General features: G+C 46.2%; 1 protein-coding gene across 1 annotated transcript in view; it reads right to left on the bottom strand.

Moving 5' to 3' along the window:
- MUC16 (mucin 16, cell surface associated) overlaps positions 1–19,493 on the bottom strand; it is a 91,447-nt gene that overhangs the window by 5,041 nt on the left and 66,913 nt on the right. Inside the window, exons 75-86 of the mRNA XM_063719903.1 lie at positions 17,604–17,776; positions 14,660–14,695; positions 13,064–13,114; positions 12,159–12,280; positions 12,001–12,068; positions 11,680–11,852; positions 9,413–9,543; positions 8,989–9,056; positions 7,080–7,228; positions 4,695–4,846; positions 4,299–4,366; positions 2,037–2,203 (exon numbers count right to left, since the gene is read on the bottom strand). Coding sequence (XP_063575973.1) covers positions 2,037–2,203; positions 4,299–4,366; positions 4,695–4,846; positions 7,080–7,228; positions 8,989–9,056; positions 9,413–9,543; positions 11,680–11,852; positions 12,001–12,068; positions 12,159–12,280; positions 13,064–13,114; positions 14,660–14,695; positions 17,604–17,776 — 1,358 coding nt within the window. The remainder of the gene's footprint in view (positions 1–2,036; positions 2,204–4,298; positions 4,367–4,694; positions 4,847–7,079; positions 7,229–8,988; positions 9,057–9,412; positions 9,544–11,679; positions 11,853–12,000; positions 12,069–12,158; positions 12,281–13,063; positions 13,115–14,659; positions 14,696–17,603; positions 17,777–19,493) is intronic.

The raw sequence follows: 19,493 nt of genomic DNA on the forward strand, positions 1-19,493 counted from the left end.
AAAAGTAGTGTGCAATATGGAGCAGCCACAAGTGGCTTTTTAAATTAAAATTAAATAAAATTAAAACTTCGGTATCTCAGTTACATTAACCACACTTCAAGCTTAGTAATCACACATGGCTTTGTGCTGAATGGCACAGATAGAAACATTTTCTATCACTGCAGAAAGTTCTATTGGATGGTACTGATTCAAGGCAAGGTTTGGCAAACTACAGCCATGCTGGGTCCATGGCCTGGTTTTAGAAAGCTTGTAAGCTGGCAACAATTTTAATTAAAAAAAAAAATTGGGGCCCGGTGTGGTGGCTCACGCCTGTAATCCCAGCACTTTGGGAGGCCCAGGTGGGCAGATCACGAGGTCAGGAGATTGAGACCATCCTGGCCAACATGGTGAAACCCTGTCTCTACTAAAAATACAAAAAAAATTAGCCAGGCATGGTGGCGGGCGCCTGTAGTCCCAGCTACTCAGGAGGCTGAGGCAGGAAAATGGCGTGAACCCAAGAGGCAGCGCTTGCAGTGGGCCGAGATCGTGCCACTGCACTGCAGCCTGGGCGACAGAGCGAGACTCTGTCTCAAAAAAAACAAAAACAAAAACAAATAAAAAAACAACAACAACAAACAAACAAAAAACCAAATTGGTAAAACAAGAAAAAGAAAAACCTGTGACAGGCATGTGAAAGGCTTGTTGATTCTGAAGGATCAACAGTACTCTCTTGCACAACAATAATTCAGAACCAAGGACAGTGCACACAGGCATTGGAAGGTCCCGTCTAAAACATTATTCACATTTGACTTGAAAAGAACCTTGTATGAAATCTAGTTATTCCTTCTGCAAATATGAGTTGAGTGTTTATTATGTGCCAGGCAGAATATGGGTTTCTTGGAATGTAGTGGTGAAAGAGCAGACAGTTACTCTCTGTTATATTCCTGATACATGGTACAATGTATATAACTATTCTTTGAATGGGTAAAATTGGATATGCAAAGTTGAGCCACCTTGAAGCCATCTCCAGAGTTGGAAAATAGGTCCATCCTACCACATTTGTTGAGGATGAATCACATAGAACTTGAAACTGGAAGCCCTCATTGACCTGCTGAGGCAGGAGGATCACTTGTGGCCAGGAGTTAGACCAGTCTGGGCAACATAGTGAGACCCTGTCTCTACAAAAAATTTAGAAATTAGCAAGTCATGGTGACACGTGCCTGTAGTTCCAGCTACTCGGGAGGCTGAGGTGGGAGGCTCGCTTGAGCCTGGGAGTTCAAGACTGCAGTGAGCTGTGATTGCACCACTGTACTCCATTCTGGTTAACAGAGTGAGACCCTGCCTCTAAAAGAAAAAAACAAACACAAAAAACCAGAGCCAGGTGCAGTGGTGCCTGCCTGCTTGTAATCCCAGCACTTTGGGAGGCTGAAGCAGGTGGCATGCTTGAGCTCAGGAGTTCAAGACCAGCCTGGGCAATGTCGCAAAACCCCATCTCTAGAAAAAATACAAAAATTATCCGGGTGTGGTGGCGCATGGCTGTAGTCCCAGCTACTTGGGAGGCTGAGGTGGGTGGATTGCTTGAGTCCGGGGGTTGAGGTTGCAGTGAGCTGAGATCATGTCACTGCACTCCAGCCTAGGTGACAGAGTGAGACCCTCTCTCAAAAACAAACAAACAACACAACTACAATAACTAATCAGGGTAATTGTTTAACACTGCAGCTGCCTGGGGGTGGAGGAGCAATACCATCTAGGGCAGGCAAGATGGGAACCAAAAACCAAGTGGCTTGCTAAGTACAGAGAGATAAGAAGTCCAGAGAGGAGATGTGACTAGCCTGAGGTCACAGAGCTGGCCAGAAGAGGGCAAATGCCTCCCATATCCCTCGGGCATCCTTTTCTTTCCTTCAATGATGGGTAAAGCCTAGGAGAACTAAGCCACCTTCTCCCAGTCTGAGAAAGCTTGATGATGAATCGTCCCCAAGCCTTCGGATTCCCAGGGAAAGACCCAGGTTAGGAAGTGGGAGCTTCCACCTCAGCCCCAATGACCCAGGGAGCTTTACCATCCACAAGAACACTGCTCCTGTCCAGGGTGAAGTTCTGCAGCTGGGTGCCATTCCGGGTCATCCGCAGGAATTCCTCATAGATGGCAACTCTGTCTACTCTCCGAGCCAGTGGCGAGAAGTTACACAGGGAGTCCACCCCAGTGTGGTCGCTGTTGGGGACAGACCTGGAAGGGGACAGGGATAAGCAAAGATATCTGCAATTTTATCATGATTCTAGGCTTTCTCCTTCTAGGCTCTTCCTGCAGGAACTTTCTACAATGATGTAAACATTCTATGTTGGCCGGGCACAGTGGCTCACGCCTGTAATCCCAGCACTTTGGGAGGCCCAGGCAGGCGGATCATGAGGTCAGGAGATCGAGACCATCCATACAAATCACGAGGTCAGGAGATTGAGACCATCCATACAAATATTAGCTGGGTGCGGTGGCGTGTGCCTGTAATCCCAGCTACTCGAGAGGCTGAGGCAGGAGAATCACTTGAACCAGGGAGTAGAGATCGCAGTGAGCCGAGATCGCGCCATTGCACTCTAGCCTGGTGACAGAGCGAGACTCCATCTCAAAAACAAAACAAAAAACAAAAAAAAAATTCTACATCTGCACTACACAATGCAGCCATTAGTAGCTTCATGTTGTTATTAAATGCTTAAAATGCAGCTAGTGTGGGAGAAGAACTGAATTTCTAATTTTATTCTACTTAATTCATTTAAAAATAGCCACAGGGAGGCCAGGCACAGTGGCTCATGCCTGTTATCCCAGCACTTTGGGAGGCCAAGGCGGGTGGATCACTTGAGATCAAGAGTTCAAGGCCAGCCTGGCCAACACAGTGAAACCCCATCTCTACTAAAAACACAAAAATTAGCTGGTGTGGTGGCGCACGCCCATAATCCCAGCTATTTGGGAGGCTGAGGCAGGAGAATCGCTTGAACCTGGAAGTGGAGGTTGCAGTGAGCTGAGACTGCGCCAGTGCACTCCAGCCTGGGCAACAGAGGGAGACTCTGTCTCAAATAAATAAATAAATAAATAAATAAATAAATAAATAAATAAATAAAGTAATAGCCACAGGGAGAATATTTCTGGAATGTTGGGGTAACGACTTCTGAATACCCATAAAATCAACGAGAACATTGGCCAAAATAGTCCAAATCAATTTTTCCAGAAGTCTAGAAGTGAACCAAAGGCTTGCAAAAATTCAAGGGGTGTTTAGTTAAGGAAAGTGTTAAATATCAGTAAAAAGAGCAAGCTTTGTGGCATTTTAACTTGAATTATTTCCACAGTTCTCTTTCAAGATCCTCAGTATTTTATTATTATTATTATTATTATTATTATTATTATTATTATTATTATTATTTTTTGAGACAGGCTCTGGCTCTGTTGCCCAGGCTGGAGTGCATGGCACAATCTTAGCTCACTGCAACCTCTGCCTCCTGGGCTCAAGCCATCCTCCCACCTCAGCCTCCTAAGTAACTGGGACTACAGTGCATGCCACTATGCTCAGCTGATTTTTGTATTTTTTATAGAGATGTGTTTTCACCATATTGCCCAGGCTGGTCTCAAACTCCTGAGCTCAAGCGATCCACCCACCTTGGCCTCCCAAAGTGCTGGGATTACAGTCGCGAGCCACTGCATCTAGCAAGACCCTCAGTAACTTTGAAAACCAGCAGCCTCAGAATCATGATAGCTGTGAAAACCAGCTGCCTAGCAGTCAAAATAGCTTTAGAGTTCTCCAGACATCAATCTGCAGAACATTGTCACTATTTGATCTGTTTGGCAGCTCCTTGAAAAAGCCCTATTCTCAGGGATCATATTTATTTGTTCTGACTCAGAATTTGTTTAGTGAGGAAAGCCTGTTCTCAGGGCAGTTGTCAAAAACAAAACAAAAAAATCATTGGTACCCGCCCATTGGAAATGATACCTCTCATTGAAAAGCAGAGTTAGGCTGCTAGATTCTAAGTCATCTGGTTTTAGTCCCCTCCTTCCCCCATCTTCCATAGGTCCTGATTTCAGTAGCTGATGTCTTAATGTAGTAGATTCTACACTCTAGACTCCATGGCCTCAGCACCAGGTACCTTTATGTCTGCTGAGATTTACACCAGCTCGAGTGTTGAAGCCAGTTGGGCTCCAGCTTTAGGAAAAAGCTGGTTTTTAGTTAACAGCTCTCTATTTCTAGGGCTCTCTTCCATCAAAGCTATGGCTTGGGGACACTTCTATTTAAAGCACAGCAGAAGTTCCTAGAGTCATTAGGTCCTGAGTTAGAACTCACCTGAATGTTGAAACTTGACAGTCAGAAAAATAACTCTTGATGCTGCTGTTTTGGAAGAGTTGGTTGAGCTGAAAGACAGGGTGATGTTTCTTAGGTCAGAATCCTGGCCCCAGTAGCATCAGAGAAGTTTCAGCCACTGAGCACACTTCTCCATCTATTTTGCTTCTTGTCATGACAACCACTTGCCCAGGTATGTATATCAAAGGACATGCTCTTCTAGGGTATGACTTAGCTGTGTGACCTTGGGTCAGCTACTGAACCTCTCTGTGCTTGTGTCTTGAATGGGAATAAGAACCTGTCTTTGTGGATCGTTATAAAAAGTCACCCTGTGGCTACCCCGTATGCATAAGTCAGTTTCTGCATGGCAACAGAGTGGACACACCACCCCCTTCTCACCGCGTCCTCAATATTCCTTTTGTTCCTCTGGTAATTGGTGGTGCCTGGCTGGGCCATGTCCCCGGAATATGGTAGGTTGGTGATGGTGAAATTCAGGTAGAAGTGCTGGGTGCTGGAGCTGCTTGTTGGTTGATAAACTGATGACTCCATTTCTAGAATTTAAAAAAAAGTATGTAAAAATCCACTATCAAGGCAGGGTTTTAAGAAAGAGATTATTCCAGCTAGCTTACTTATTCCTGGCAGTGTGAGCTGAGCTAGGTTTTTCCTTTTTTTTTTTTTGGCAGGGGGGTCATTTGTTTTGTTTTTTGAGACAGTTTCACTCTCTTTGCCCAGTCTGGAGTGTAATGGCGTGATCTTGGCTCACCACAACCTCCACCTCCTGGGTTCAAGCCATTCTCCTGCCTCAGCCTCCCGAGTAGCGGGATTACAGGCATGCGCCACCCTGCCTGGCTAATTTTTTTTTCTTTTTTTTTGTATTTTTAATAGAGACAGGGTTTCTCCATGTTGGTCAGGCTGGTCTCGAACTCCCGACCTCAGGTGATCCGCCCGCCTTGGCCTCCCAAAGTGCTAGGATTACAGGTGTGAGCCACCGCACCTGGCTGAGCTAGGATTTTAAAGGTGGGATGGAGGGTTTTAGGTAACAGCTCTGTATTGGATGGAGGATCTTCCTCCATCCATCTGTCCAACTTGCATCCATCCACCCATCTACCTGTCCAATTCTCTTTCTACCAAGCATTGTAAGAATTCCCTACAACATGGGGGAAAAGAGACTGGGTTTCTCTGGGGGTGTAGTCAGCAATTGCAGGCGCTGAGCAACCCAGAATCTTCTAACTAATGATATTTGTTCCTAAAGGGTCTTCTTGCCTCCGCTCTCCTCTCCCCCCACCCTCCATTCTGCACACAGCACCCAAAGGATGAGCAGAATTCATTTCATTTTCTTTCTAAAGCAGAACTCATGAGTGTGTCATGTTCCTCCCCAAGCCATTCCAGTACCCAACAAAGTCTCTGCCCACATCTTTGGCTTCAACTGTCACCTCTCCAATATCAAAGCGGATGCTCCAGCTACACCAATCTTCTTAAACTTGCCCCAAAATGCCATGTTCTTTTTTTTTTTTTTTTTTGAGACGCAGTTTCGCTCTTTTTGCCTAGGCTGGAGTGCAATGGCACAATCTTGGCTCACTGCAACCTCCGCCTCCTGAGTTCAAGCGGTTCTCCTGTCTCAGCCTCCCAAGTGGCTAGGATTACAGGCACACACCACCGCGCCTGGCTAATTTTTGTATTTTTAGCAGAGATGGGGTTTCATCATATTGGTCAGTCTGGTCTTGAACTCCTGACCTCAGGTGATCCACCCATCTCGGCCTCTGAAAGTGCTGGGATTACAGGGGTGAGCCACCGCATGCGGCCAAATGCCATATTCTTTCTATCTTCTAGGTTATAGATGCATGGAGCACAATTCTCCATCTATTACCCCCGGCTAGGTCCCATTGTCTGTCAGATCTCAGCTTCTTCACCCCTTCCTACACAAAACTTTCCAAGACAAGGTTGTGTGTTCCTCCTTGGGGCTCCCACAGGCTCCTGAAATTCCCTTATCATAGCAATGGTCACACTGTATCATCAGTGCGTGTTTACTTCCATTGTTTATTTATTTTTTATTTTTATTTATTTATTTATTTTTGAGACAGAGTCTTGATCTGTTGCCCAGGCTGGAGTGCAGTGGCGTGATCTCGGCTCACTGCAAGCTCTGCCTCCTGGGTTCACGCCATTCTCCTGGCTCAGCCTCCCGAGTAGCTGGGACTACAGGCGGCCACCACCATGCCCGGCTAATTTTTTTGTATTTTTAGTGGAGACGGGGCTTCACCGTGTTAGCCAGGATGGTCTCGATCTCCTGACCTCGTGATCCACCCGCCTGGGCCTCCCAAAGTGCTGGGATTACAGGCGTGAGTCACCACGCCTGGCCTACTTCCATTGTTTATTGAATGAATGAATGACTTATTCATTTATCGATTCATTCAATCATTTTAATCAATTAATCAATTAAATCAATTCTCAATTAAATCAATTAATCAATTATGTACTGAATCATTTATTGTTCATTAATTAAATGAATGAATCAATAAATTGATTCAAAATAAATGATTTATTGATTCATTCACTCAACTCAATTCTTTTTACATGTAAAAATAGCTATTCTCTTAGGTGCAATGGCTGAGTGTTCTGTTCCTGCCTCATTGGATGATCTACTGCCAGAGGTCACCTACGTGGGTCTCCAGAAAGCCTCCCTTTCCCTCTCTAGAGCCTCCACCAATTCCGCTGGTACTGAGAAGCCCCATCTTTCCTCAGAACCCCACCTCTTCCAGTTATGAAACCAGCCACCCCACCTTGTACCTGTCACATGGATGTCCACCAACTGGTAGGTGGAGCCCAGCCAATGGGATGAGGCATTCAGGGTCTTAGCTAGAAAGACTTGCTCCACCAGGCTGGGGTCCAGATTGGAGAAGAACAATGCCTTGACAGTGACCAACACAGAGTCCATCCTAGGGACAGAGACCACAGGAATTCAGCCAGTACTCAGCATCAGCAGGGTCATCGGTTGCTGTCTTTAAAGAGCGAAAGATCTAGAGGCAAGGTGGTGGTGGGGTGCCTAGCTGCCTCCACCCCCAGTCTAGAGAAGGGTTCTGATCAAAATGGGAGGCCTTCGGCTGGACGCAGTGGCTCACGCCTGTAATCTCAGCACTTTAGGAGGCCGAGGCAGGCAAATTGCCTGAGGTCGGGAGTTCGAGACCAGCCTGACCAACATGGCAAAACCCTGTCTCTAATAAAAATACAAAACTACACCGGGTGTGGTGGCGCGTGCCTGTAGTCCCTGCTACATGGGGGGGGTGCTGAGGCAGGAGAATTGCTTGAACCCAGGAGGCAGTTGCAGTGAGCCAAGATCACACCACTGCACTCCAGCCTGAGCAACAGAGCATGACTCCATCTCAAAAAAAAAAAAAAAAAAAAAAAAGAAGGCTTCCAGAAATTATGTCTAGAAGCAACAACAGTAACAATAATCGACATTTATTGAACACTTTTTATAGATCAAGACTGCTAAAAGTGACTTATGCATTCTTCATCATCACTCTTGTGGAAGGTATTGTTAAAATTATCCCAATTTCTCCCACATTTTCCCTCTTGATTTCTACTTATTATTTTATTTTATTTTTTTTTGAGATAGGGTCTCGCTCTGTCACCCAGGCTGGAGTGCAGCCTCCTAGGCTCAGGTGATCCTCCCACCTCAGCTTCCTGAGTGGCTGGGACTACAGGTGTGTGCCACCATGCCTGGCTAATTTTTGTATTTTTTGTAGAGACTAGGTCTCCCTATGTTGCCCTCGCTGGTCTTGAACTTCTGGGCTCAAGAGATCTGCCTGCCGTGGCCTCCCGAAGTGCTGGGATTACAGGCGTGAGCCACTGTGCCTAGCCTACTTTTGATTTTATTTGTTTTTAATTTTTGTGGGTACATAGTAGGTGTTTTTATATTTATGGGGTACATGAGATTTTTGATACAAGCATGTAATGCATAATAATCATCAGGGTAAATGGGGTATCCATCCCCTCAAGCATATATCCTTTGTGTTGCAAACAATCCAAGCATATACCTTTAGTTATATTTTAAAATGTACAATCAAGTTATTTTTGACTATAGTCACCCTGTTGTGCTAGCAAATACTAGGTCTTATTAATTCTTTATATTTTTTTGTTCCCATTAACCTTCTCCATGTTCCCAGCTGAAATACAAAAATCTTTGAAGTTTAGAAATATGCAAAGTCAGCCCTGTGTCCTGTGACCCTCCTCTTCCCAAGTATAGATATCTTCATTCCTTCATCCAGTCATCAGAGACCTGGGTTCAAATCCCAACTTTGATGGTTCTTGGGACGTTCACTCTACTGACCCTCAGTTTTCCCATCTGCACAATAGGGATGATTTTTGCACTCCACTCATAGATTCTGTTGTGAGAATTAAATGAGAGGAGGCTGGTTGATGTTAAATATTATTATTGGGCTAATATTTTGAATTCTACATCAAAAAGTTATCTTTTCCCAAGTGTCCAGAAAAAAAGAAGAAGGTGGATGCTGGAAGTTGGTGGCCCCATGAGGTTAATCCTCACTCCCTACCTTGAGGATTTATGCAAAGAGATAGTAGGATTAGCTAACAGGGATGTAGGGGAGAATGGGTACCCCACTGGGGACGTCTAGCTCAAGGGTGCTCAGAGACACAGCCACAAGCTTGGTCACCGCTTATGACCTTCAGAACTTACGTCAAGTTGGTGACCAGGCAGAAGCGGAACTTGTCATGTAGTTGACTGCCTTTGTAGAGTGTGGTGACCTAGAAGGATGGGTAGGGAGAGTGGGTGAGATGGAGGTCTCTTGGGGGTGGAGGGGCCGCTGATGCCAGTGGAAAAAAAACACAGGACTTGGAGCAAAGGGGACCACAGTTCAAATCCTAACTCTGTTCCTAAATCACTGTGTGACCCTAGGCACACCACGCCCCTTTCTGAGCCTCAGTTTGCCCATCTGTGGAATGGGAATGGTAGTCAAGAGAGTACTTTTGGAAACTGAGAGAGAACCCAGAATACGTAGTGAAGTGAAGCATTTGAAATGATCACTTAATAGACAAATCAGGTAGAAGAGGGAGAGAAGTACACAGGGCAGGGAAGACGGGAGGGGTGAGAGATGCCCCACCTTGTCCTGGATGTCCCTCAGCATGGTGATGTACTCTGAGGATGTGGGGTCTGGATTACTGAGGTTCCAGTTGACAATGTGGAAATTTATCTGGTACTCGCCCCGGATTGATAAATTCTGGGGTGCATAGCCTGGAGCCACAGAGAAGAAGAAAAGAACATGGTGGGGAAATGTTGATCACAAAATGCAGAGCCAGAATGGCCCAGCGGTCCCCTGCCTACTGTCAGAATCAGTCAATTTCAGGTCCACATGCTGGGCATTGCAGGAGCTCTTAGACGGAAAGTTGCCCCAAAGAGAGGGAAAAATGGAATATTACACAGATTCTCCTGAGCTGAGCTTTCCTGCATGTGCTGTGCAGTTCTCACTTCTAGGAATGCATCCTTTTCATTTCCTGCAAAACTCCTGCTCACGCTTCAAAAGCCCAGTGAGAGGGAGCTCCAGGACAGCCCAAGTCTGTCTTATTCATTATTGTGTCCCAGCACAGGGCCGGGTATATAACACCCTCCTCCAGGAAGCCCTCCTTAATTTACTCCTCCTCTCAGCTCCCATAGTACCCTGTTAATAACAGCAGTGGGGTCTTTATTGTGCCCCTAATTTGTTGTTAACTTGAGTATGAGTTTTTCAGAGACAGAAAAATGTGTCTTCTATCTCCAGACCCAGTACAAGGCTTGGGGCAGAACAGCCACCCATATATGTTTGCTGAATGAATGAATTAATGTATGTGAGTTACGGCAGAGACACTAGTCTTTAATTTGCTCACTCATTCAATGATTCTTTCCATACTATGGTGTGCTGATGTACTGAGAACCAAGGGTACAGTGGCACTCAGACTGTAATTTTGTTGAGTTCACAGGGTAAGGGGGAATCAGATAATTTAACAAGTACTTACAGTAAAGTGTGATAAATGTCAGCCTTGTGCCCATCTAGGAACTTTGGGACCATGTACAACAGGATTTCTCACCCTTGAAATTATTGGCATTTGGGGCTGGATCATTCCCTGGGGTGGGCATCTCCTGTGCACTTGAAAATGGGCTACTGACCCACTAGATGCCAGTTGCACCCTCCTTCCCTCCTTGAGTTGTGATACCCAAAAATGATTCCAGATATTGCCTAGAGTCTCCCAGTTGGGAAGTGGGGTGGGGCAGAAGTGCAGAATTGTCCCCTGGTAATAACCACTGACACAGAGGATCCTCATACAGAAGGGACCTGCTATCCTGTCCCAAAGGATGCCAATGGCTCAGCCACTTGGGTTTTGAATTGAAATTAATTATGGATGTACCTGGGGGTTTTCATTATGCTAAGTGAAATAAACCAGATAGAGAAAAACAAATACTGCATGATCTCACTTATATGTGGGATCAGAAGAAGTCAAACTTACAGAAGCAGAGAGTAGCATGATGGTTATCAGGGGCTAGGGGCATGGGGGTGGTGATAGAGAAAATGGGGAGATGTTGGTCACAAAATACAAACTTTTAGTTACAAGATGAATAAGTTCTGGGGATCGAGTATAAAGCTTGATGATTATAGTTAATAATACTGTATTGTAAACCTGAAATTTTCTATGAGGGTAGACCTTAAATGTTCTCTTTCTCTCTAACTCAAACAGATGCACACAGACACACGGTAACTACGTGACATGATAGCAGTGTTAACTAATTTGATTATGGTAATCATTTCATAAGCTACACATATATTAAATCACTGCATTATACATCTTAAATACACACAATTGTATTTGATAGTTATACCGCAACCAAGTTGGAAACAAAAGTGAAGGAGAAAGAGACAAACAATTTATGACATTAATTTGGTCAAAGAATTTCATGCTATTTACTCAAAATAATGGGAAAGACCCTCCCCTTGGTGGTTTGGGGAAGGGTGTCCCCCAGCCAGGCCTTGGGCTATTTTTTTTAGACAGGAAAGGGACAAATAATAGTCACGGTGGGCCGGGCATGGTGGCTCATGCCTGTAATCCCAGCACTTTGGGAGGCCAAGGCAGGTGGATCACCTGAGGTCAGGAGTTCGAGACCAGCCTGGGCAACATGGCGAAACCCTGTCTCTACTAAAAATACAAAAATTAGCTGAGCATGGTGGCATGCACCTGTAATCCCAGCTACTTGTGAGGCTGAGGCAGGAGAATCACTGTTGCAGAGCCGAGACTGCACCACTGCACTCCAGCCTGGGTGACAGAGTGAGACTCCATCTCAAAAACAAAGAAACCAACCCCCAAAAAGTCACTGTAAATCCAAGTTCAGCCTGACACTCACCATTGATGAAGAGGCTATCCCTGTCCAGGACATAGAAGCCCAGTTGGGTGACACCATGGGTCAGCTGACTCAGCTCCCAGTAAAGCTGCTGTATGTCCAGCCCGGGACCCACAGGGTCAGGGTGGTAGGTGCAGGAGGTGTCCACGCCAGTGGCTGCCCCATCCTTCTCAGGCCTGGGGAGAGAGGAATTTGAGGACTCTAGAGAGGTCCCGAGACCTCTGCAGGTAAAGAGCAGAGGAGGGAGGAGCAGGGGAAGGCTGAGGAAGGGGTGGTCACAAAAGGGGTGGTCGTTACTGGCAAATGGCCAGGAAGTGGTCTCACCTGAGGGAGATCAGTTGGCAACCCAAGTAGAAGCGGCCCATGCTGCTCTTCTGGAACAAGGGTCTGAGCTTGAGAGGAAGGAGGAAGAGGGTAAGCCGAGGAACAGAGGCTGGGGGTAGGATTTATCCCACCAGGAGCTGCTGGGACCAGGGTCTCACCAGGTGCTGCAGGACCCTTTCGGTGGAGTTGAATGTAGCTGAGCCCTTGCCCATATCTGGTGAATACTGGAGATTGGAGATGGTGAAGTTGAGTGTGAGGGTCTTCAGGTGGTACCCCATGGCTGCAGGAGGGGAGGAGGAGAGACGTCTGCAACTGAGGGCTGGTCTGAGACTAGATCAGACTACACTCATTATTAACTAGTGTGGCCATCCAAGTCAGAAGCTACGTATCTTCTCCCCTCCAAGTAACACCAATTCTCTTTGCTGAATATTCATCACATATATCCTCTCTCTCCTCCCCTATCCCAGTTCAGGTCTTATTTTCTCTCACCCTGATTAGCACCCTGGCAGACTCACTGGATGCCCTGTCTAAAGGACATTCTCTATACTGAACACAAAAAGAATCTTTCTGAAATGACAGTCTCACTATGGCTGTCCCTGCTCTAGTACCATCCACAGCTCCCTATGGCCTTCAGTGTTAAGTTCAAATTTCTTGACTTGGCATTCAAGGCCCTTCCCAATCTGGCTCCTGCTGACCTTTCAGTCTCACTTATCCATCCACTCTGGGTTAAGCTTTATGTTTCATGCAAACCAAATTTCTCTCACTTCTCCCTATACTCTATGCTGTTTCTGGCCACTGAGGCTTTGCTCATGGAATCCCCTCTTTCAGTTTTACTGTTCATGCCCTATTTGCCTGAATCACTCTTAATCATCCTTAAAGACTCAGTTCGGGTGAAACTTTCTCCAGAAAGCCCTCCTCCTTCCCAATTATGCCAGGTGTCTCACCCCAAAACATCTGACATTATGATGGTCTATTTACTTCATAAAATTTGGGGCTCCATGAGGGCAGGTGTCTGATTGAAATGCTAGTCTAATCTTTGAGGAGGAAAAATGGCCCCAGATACCTGTTGTGGCTTCTGACAGAGGAGGCAGGAATGTGGTGGCTGGCTTGGGAGCTGTGGAAGGAACAGTCCATCAGAGAGGAAAAAAGCCCACCACCTAGTGGGAGAAGCTCCCCTGGGCTTCATCAGTGGTCCAAGCCAGGACAACCATTCACAGGTGGGCCATAAATGAGACTGAGGGAAGGAGTGATTGTGTGAGTAGAGGAGTGAGCAAGATGGATGGATGGATGGATGGATGGATGGATAAAAGGACAGGTGGAAGGAAGGACAAGCAGGTGAATGGGCAAGAGGATGTGTGGGTGGATGGGAAGATGGATGAATGGATGGAAGGACAGAAGGAAGGAGAGACAGGCAGATGAATAGGCAGGAGGATGGATGGAGAGATGGATGGATGGTTGGAAGGACAGAAAGAAGGACAAACAGGTGAATGGGGAGAAGGATAGATGGATGGATGATGGATGGATGGATGGATGGTTGGAAGGACAGAAAGAAGGACAAACAGGTGAATGGGGAGAAGGATAGATGGATGGATGATGGATGGATGGATGGGTGGATGGATGGATAAAAGGACAGATGGAAGGAAGGACAATTGAGTGAATGGGGAGGAGAATGGGTGGAGAGATGGCTGGCTGGATAGATGGATGGATGGAAAGACAGAAATAAGGAAACAGGTGAACGAAGAGGAGAATGAATGGAGAGATGGGTGGATGGTTGGAAGGACAGAAAGAAAGACAAACCGGTGAATAGGGAGAAGGATGGATGGATGGATGGTGGATGGATGGAGAGATGGATAAAAGACAGATAGAAGGAAGGACAAGCAGGTGAATGGGCAGGAAGATGGGTGGATGGATGAATGGAAGGACAGAAGGAAGGAGGGGCTAGAAAGTGAATGGGCAGAAGGATGGATGGGTGGTGGATGAGTGGATGGGTGGATGGATGGATGGATGGATGGATAGATGTATAGAAGGACAGAAGAAAGGACAAGCAGGTGAATTGGCAGGAGGATGGGTGATGGATGAATAGATGGATAAAAGGACAGATGGAAGGAAGGACGAGGAGGTAAATGGTCAGGAAAATGGGTTGGATGGATGGATGGGTGAATGGATGGATGGAGGGATGGAGGGAAGGACGGATGGTGTCTGAGAGATGACTGGAAGGATAGAAAAATGGATGGCTGGAAAGATAGACAAGTGGATCACTGGATAAAGCAATGGGCAAATTTAGCCAAAACCAGTAGCCAGCAGAGTCTGCAGCTTGACCATGAAGCCTCTGCTGGGTCACTCGGAGGAGATTTTCTTATCAGGAGGTATGGACTAACAAGGTCATCATCTGACCTCAACCTCTATGCCTGTAGGGAATGCTTGTTCAAACTTCTTCCTCCAACCCAGAGGGACATGGAAAATTCACAAAGCCAAGACTATGGCTGCAGGTCTAAAAACAGGCCAAGGACTCAGCATTCTTCCTCCCACTGAGACATTGCCCCTCACCACCTCAGGGGACCAGCCCGAATTTGGGGCAACCTTTCTTCATGAATGAGGAGAAAAGCTTGAACCAAGACCCACGGAGATTGAAATGGGCACTGGATTCAAAGACACGTACTTGTAGGAGGCTCATCTGGACCAGGTTCATTATAACCTAGAAACAAAGAAGTCACACATAAGAGGAGGTGGTGGAACTGTCCCAGATACTCCATGCCTTTGTCCTTATGGGGCCCTGCCTGGATGCCTTTCCCTTTGTGTATCTAGAGATTATGGACACATTTATGTATCATCTAATATTTGACTTAAATGTGTTCACCACTAGAAAGAATTTCCTGATATTTCAATTAGCACTGACCCTTCCCTACTCACGTCTCCAGCATGCCTCCAATGAGAGGCTCTCACTACCTTTGTGTTCACAAGTCTATCCTCCTATCCATCCATAACCCCTGCCTCCCCTTCCAGTCCTCCTCCAATCTATTCCTCCACCCAATGAATGTTTATTAAGGGTTTACTATGTGCAAGGCTCCCTTTACATTTGGGGAATATAGGGTAGAACAAAACAGTCTCCGCCCCTCTGGAGATTACATTAGGACAGGATGCACATGTAACCTATCTCTGTCCCTGGGGACAGGCACAAGACCTGGTTAATAGTAGCTGCTTGGTAAATCTAAATGAAGGAACAAAATGAAGCATATAAGCGCTGCAGTTTACAAGGGGGAACAGCTCCCTGCAATAGCCAAGTTGAAGGGACTGGATGTTAACTCAGATCATCAAGACCCAACCCGCACCTGTGTGTTTATCACAGCACTATTTACAATAGCAGAGATGTAGAATCAACCTATATGTCCATCAACAGATGAATCCATAAAGAAAGTGTGGTATATATGCACAGTGGAACACTATTCAGCCATAAAGAGAAATAAAACCATGCTGCTGAGGTTGCAGAGAAAAAGGAGTGCTTATACACTGTTGGTGGGAGTGTAAATTAGTTCATCCACTGTAGAAAGCAGCAGGACGATTCCTCAAAGAGCTAAAAACAGAACTACCATCCGACCCAGCAATCCCATCACTGCATATATGCCCAAAGGAATATAAATTTTTCTGTCATAAAGACACATGTTCATTGAAGCACCATTCATAATACCAAAGACATGGAATCTACTTAAATGCCCATCAAGGATAGACTGGATAAAGAAAATGTGGTACGTATACACCATGGAATACTATACAGCTATAAAAAAGAATGAGATCGTGTCTGTTGCAGGAACATGGATGGAGCTGGAGGTCATTATCTTTAGCAAACTAATGCAGGAACAGAAAACCAAATACTGCCTGTTCTCACTTATAAGTGGGAGCTAAATGATGAGAACACATGGACACATAGAGGGGAACAACAGACACCGGGGCCTACCTGAGGTTGGAGGGTGGCAGGTGGAGGGTGGAGGGTGGAGGGTGGGTGGAGGGAGAGCATCAGAAAAAATAACTAATGGGTACTAGGCTTAATACTTGGGTGATGAAATAATCTGTACAAGAAACCCCTGTGACATGAGTTTAACTATACAGAAAATCTGCACGTGTATGTCTGAACTTAAGAGTTAGAAAAAAAGAATGAATCCATGTCTTTTGCAGCAACATGGATGAAACTGAAGTTACCTTAAGTGAAACAAGTCAGACACAGACAGACAAATAGCACATGTTCTCAATCATAAGTGGGAGCTAAACAATATGTAGACAAGAACTCAGAGAGGGGAATGATAGATAAAGGAGGCTTGGAAGGGTGAGGGGGTAGGAGCGAGGTGGGTGATGAGAAATGACTTAATGGATACAATGTATGTTATTGGAGTGGTGGATACTCTGAAAGCTCTGACTTCACTACTATGCAATCTATGCATGTAACAAAATTGCACTTGTACCCCATAACTGTATACATACAATGATGATGATGAGGAGGATAGTAATAATAATAATAAAGAACATCAAGACTCAGACTAGCCAAAAACTTACTGTGGGCATGGGCAAGTCCCTTCCCCTCTCTGTGCCTCAGTTTCCCTCTTTGCTAAAATAAGAGTAATGAAAGCCCAGGATGTCTCTCTACATCCCGGTACCTACCTAAAGGTACATCATATAAGTGATATGGGGTGCCCACCTCATGGGGTCATGATGATAAGCACTGTTCTTGGGTTGGCGGTGGAGGGGATGAAAGGGGAGCTATTTTGTCAATTCTCCACAGTCGTGCTTTGCCTCTCAGAACCCCATTTAGGGGATGCCTTCTTAAATGCTATCTTTTCCTGAGTTCTAGACCAATGCTGAGGCCCAGTGTGCCTGAAGCTTAGATCCCATAGATCTTCCTGGCATAGGGGCCTCAGGTAGGAGAGAAGCCCATCCCTCCTCAATGGTGAGAAGAAAGCAGGGAAGGGAAACATGTTTGTTTTGTTTTGTTTTGAGAAAAGAGTCTTGCTCTGTCACCAGGCTGGAGTGCAATGGTGCGATCTCGGCTCACTGCAACCTCCGCCTCCCGGGTTCAAGCGATTCTCCTGCCTCAGCCTCCTGAGTAGCTGGGACTACAGGCACGCACCACCACACCCAGCTAATTTTTGTATTTTTAGTAGAGACAGGGTTTCACCATGTTGGCCAGGGTGGTCTCAATCTCTTGACCTTGTGATCTGCCCGCCTCAGCTTCCCAAAGTGCTGGGATTACAGGCGTGAGCCACTGCGCACGGCCGGAAATGTGTTTTTTTGTCCCCCAAGTGCCTCCACCAGGAAGACTCTTCTGTGAGTTAAACATGTGGAGTGGATCATAGCACCGAATGCTGACAAGTGGAGTTCATATCCTGGTTCCACCACTGTCAAGGTAAATTGCTTAGCCTGTGTAAGCCTCAGTTTCTTCATCTGTAAAATGGGATTAATCAGTCCAACCTTGCATGGTGGTTATGGGAGGGCCAGTGGTAATGCCAACACTTGAACCCCAAGTCTTTCCCTAGAGAACCGGGAAACAGACACCCTCCTGGACTGCAGTGGGGGCTGGGGGGTGGGGCAGGGAGATGGGGCTGAGAGCTGCTCACCGTTAAGGTAGAGGCTGTCTTTGTTCAGAGAGTAGGGGCCCAGCCGGGTGATGCCGTGGGTCTGCTGGCTCAGCTCATGGAACACCTGCTTGATAGGCAGACCTGGGCCACTGAGGGGCTGCAGGTAGGTGCAGAGGAGGTCCACCCGTGTCTCAGCGCCGCTCTTCACAGACCTGAGGAGGGAGAGGTGCAGCTTTGGGGGATGAAGGCCACCTGGCACCTCTCCACTTGTGGTCGCTGCACAACTCACAGTCCGTATTTTGGTCTCGTTGACAATTTGCACTTTCTCCACCTGGCCTTATCTGTCATCTCAGGATCTTTGCAATTGCTGTTGCTTTTGTCTGGAAGCTTCTCCCCATTTCTCCTTACCTGGATAACTTCCTGGTCATCTTCCAGGTCTCAGCTTAGAGGACTCCCTCCTCCTCCTCCTCCTCCTCTTCCTCCTCCTCCTCTTCCTCCTCCTCCTCTTCCTCCTCCTCCTCTTCCTCCTCCTATCTTCCTAGGCAAGGTCAGGGGCCTCCTCTGGGTCCCACAATCCTTCACTCTTTCCCTGTCACTGCCCTGGTCACCCTTTATGTAATCATAAATTACTTGTTCCTGTTCCTGCCAGAACATGGTCTCCACAAAGGAGGAAATGAACCAGTTTAGCTTACTCTTATTATATTGAAGCCCCAGAACCTAGCACCCCTTGGCAACTTCCTGCAAAAATCAAAGTCCTAATGAATGGAAAAACAAAATATAGCATTTACATACAAGTGGAAAAGGAAGGGAATTCTGACACATGCTACAACATGGATGAACTTTGAGAACGTTATATTTGGTGAAATAAGCCAGCCATACAGTATAAACCAGGACATATACCATATGATTCCTCCATTCATAGGAAGTCCTTAGAATCATCAGATTCACAGAGACAGAAAGTAGAATGGTGGGTGCCAGAGGCTTGAGGAGGGGGATGAGGAATGAGTATTTCATGGGGATGGAGTTTCAGTTTGGGAAGATGAGAAAGTTTTGGAGATGGATGATAGTGGTGATGGTTGCACAGTAATGTGAAAGTGCTTGATGCCACTGAACAGGAAATATAGCTAAAATGATAAATTTAATGTGATGTGTATGTTACCACAATATAGAAAAAAAAATCCAGGCCAGGTGCAGTGGCTCACACCTATAATCCCAGCACTTTGGGAGGCCGAGGCAGGTGGATCACCTGAGGTCAGGAGTTCGAGACCAGCCTGATCAACATGGAGAAGCCCCATTTCTACTAAAAATACAAAACTAGCCGGGTGTGGTGGCACATGCCTGTAATCCCAGCTACTCGGGAGGCTGAGGCAGAGGAATCACTTGAACCCAGGAGGTGGAGGTTGTGGTGAGCCGAGATCATACCTGGGCAACAAGAACAAAGCTCTGTCTTAAAAAAAAAAATCCAAGTCCTCCAAGGCCCTTTGACCCTGCTGATGTCTTGAGTCTCATCCTCTCTCTCTTTCCTTCTTGCTTTCTCTCTGCTCCAGCCACACTGGCCTCTTTGCTGTTCGTAGAACATGCCAAGCTCATTTGCACCTCAAGACCTTTTTTCATGGTGTTCTCCCTGCCTGGAACAGTTTTCATGGCCATTTGGGACACAGCCCAAGATTCATCCTGGGTAAAGTTGCTCTTCCCATCACTTGCTATTTATTTATGTTTCATATGACTTTACTCCATTTGAAGCCACTTTACTTAGATATTTATGTTCCTGTTTAGCATCTGTTCTTCTCCACTGGGTGAGGGCAGGGACAGCATCTGTCTTATCACTCTAGTACCCAGCACCTCCCTCAGAGGAGCGGTGCCATGGGCATCAGTTGACTAAAAATATAAATGGAGAAGTAAATAGTGAATACCAAGAGAGTGCAAACT

Source organism: Pongo abelii, chromosome 20 (genome assembly GCF_028885655.2).
Source record: "Pongo abelii isolate AG06213 chromosome 20, NHGRI_mPonAbe1-v2.0_pri, whole genome shotgun sequence".
Lineage (NCBI taxonomy): Eukaryota > Metazoa > Chordata > Mammalia > Primates > Hominidae > Pongo > Pongo abelii.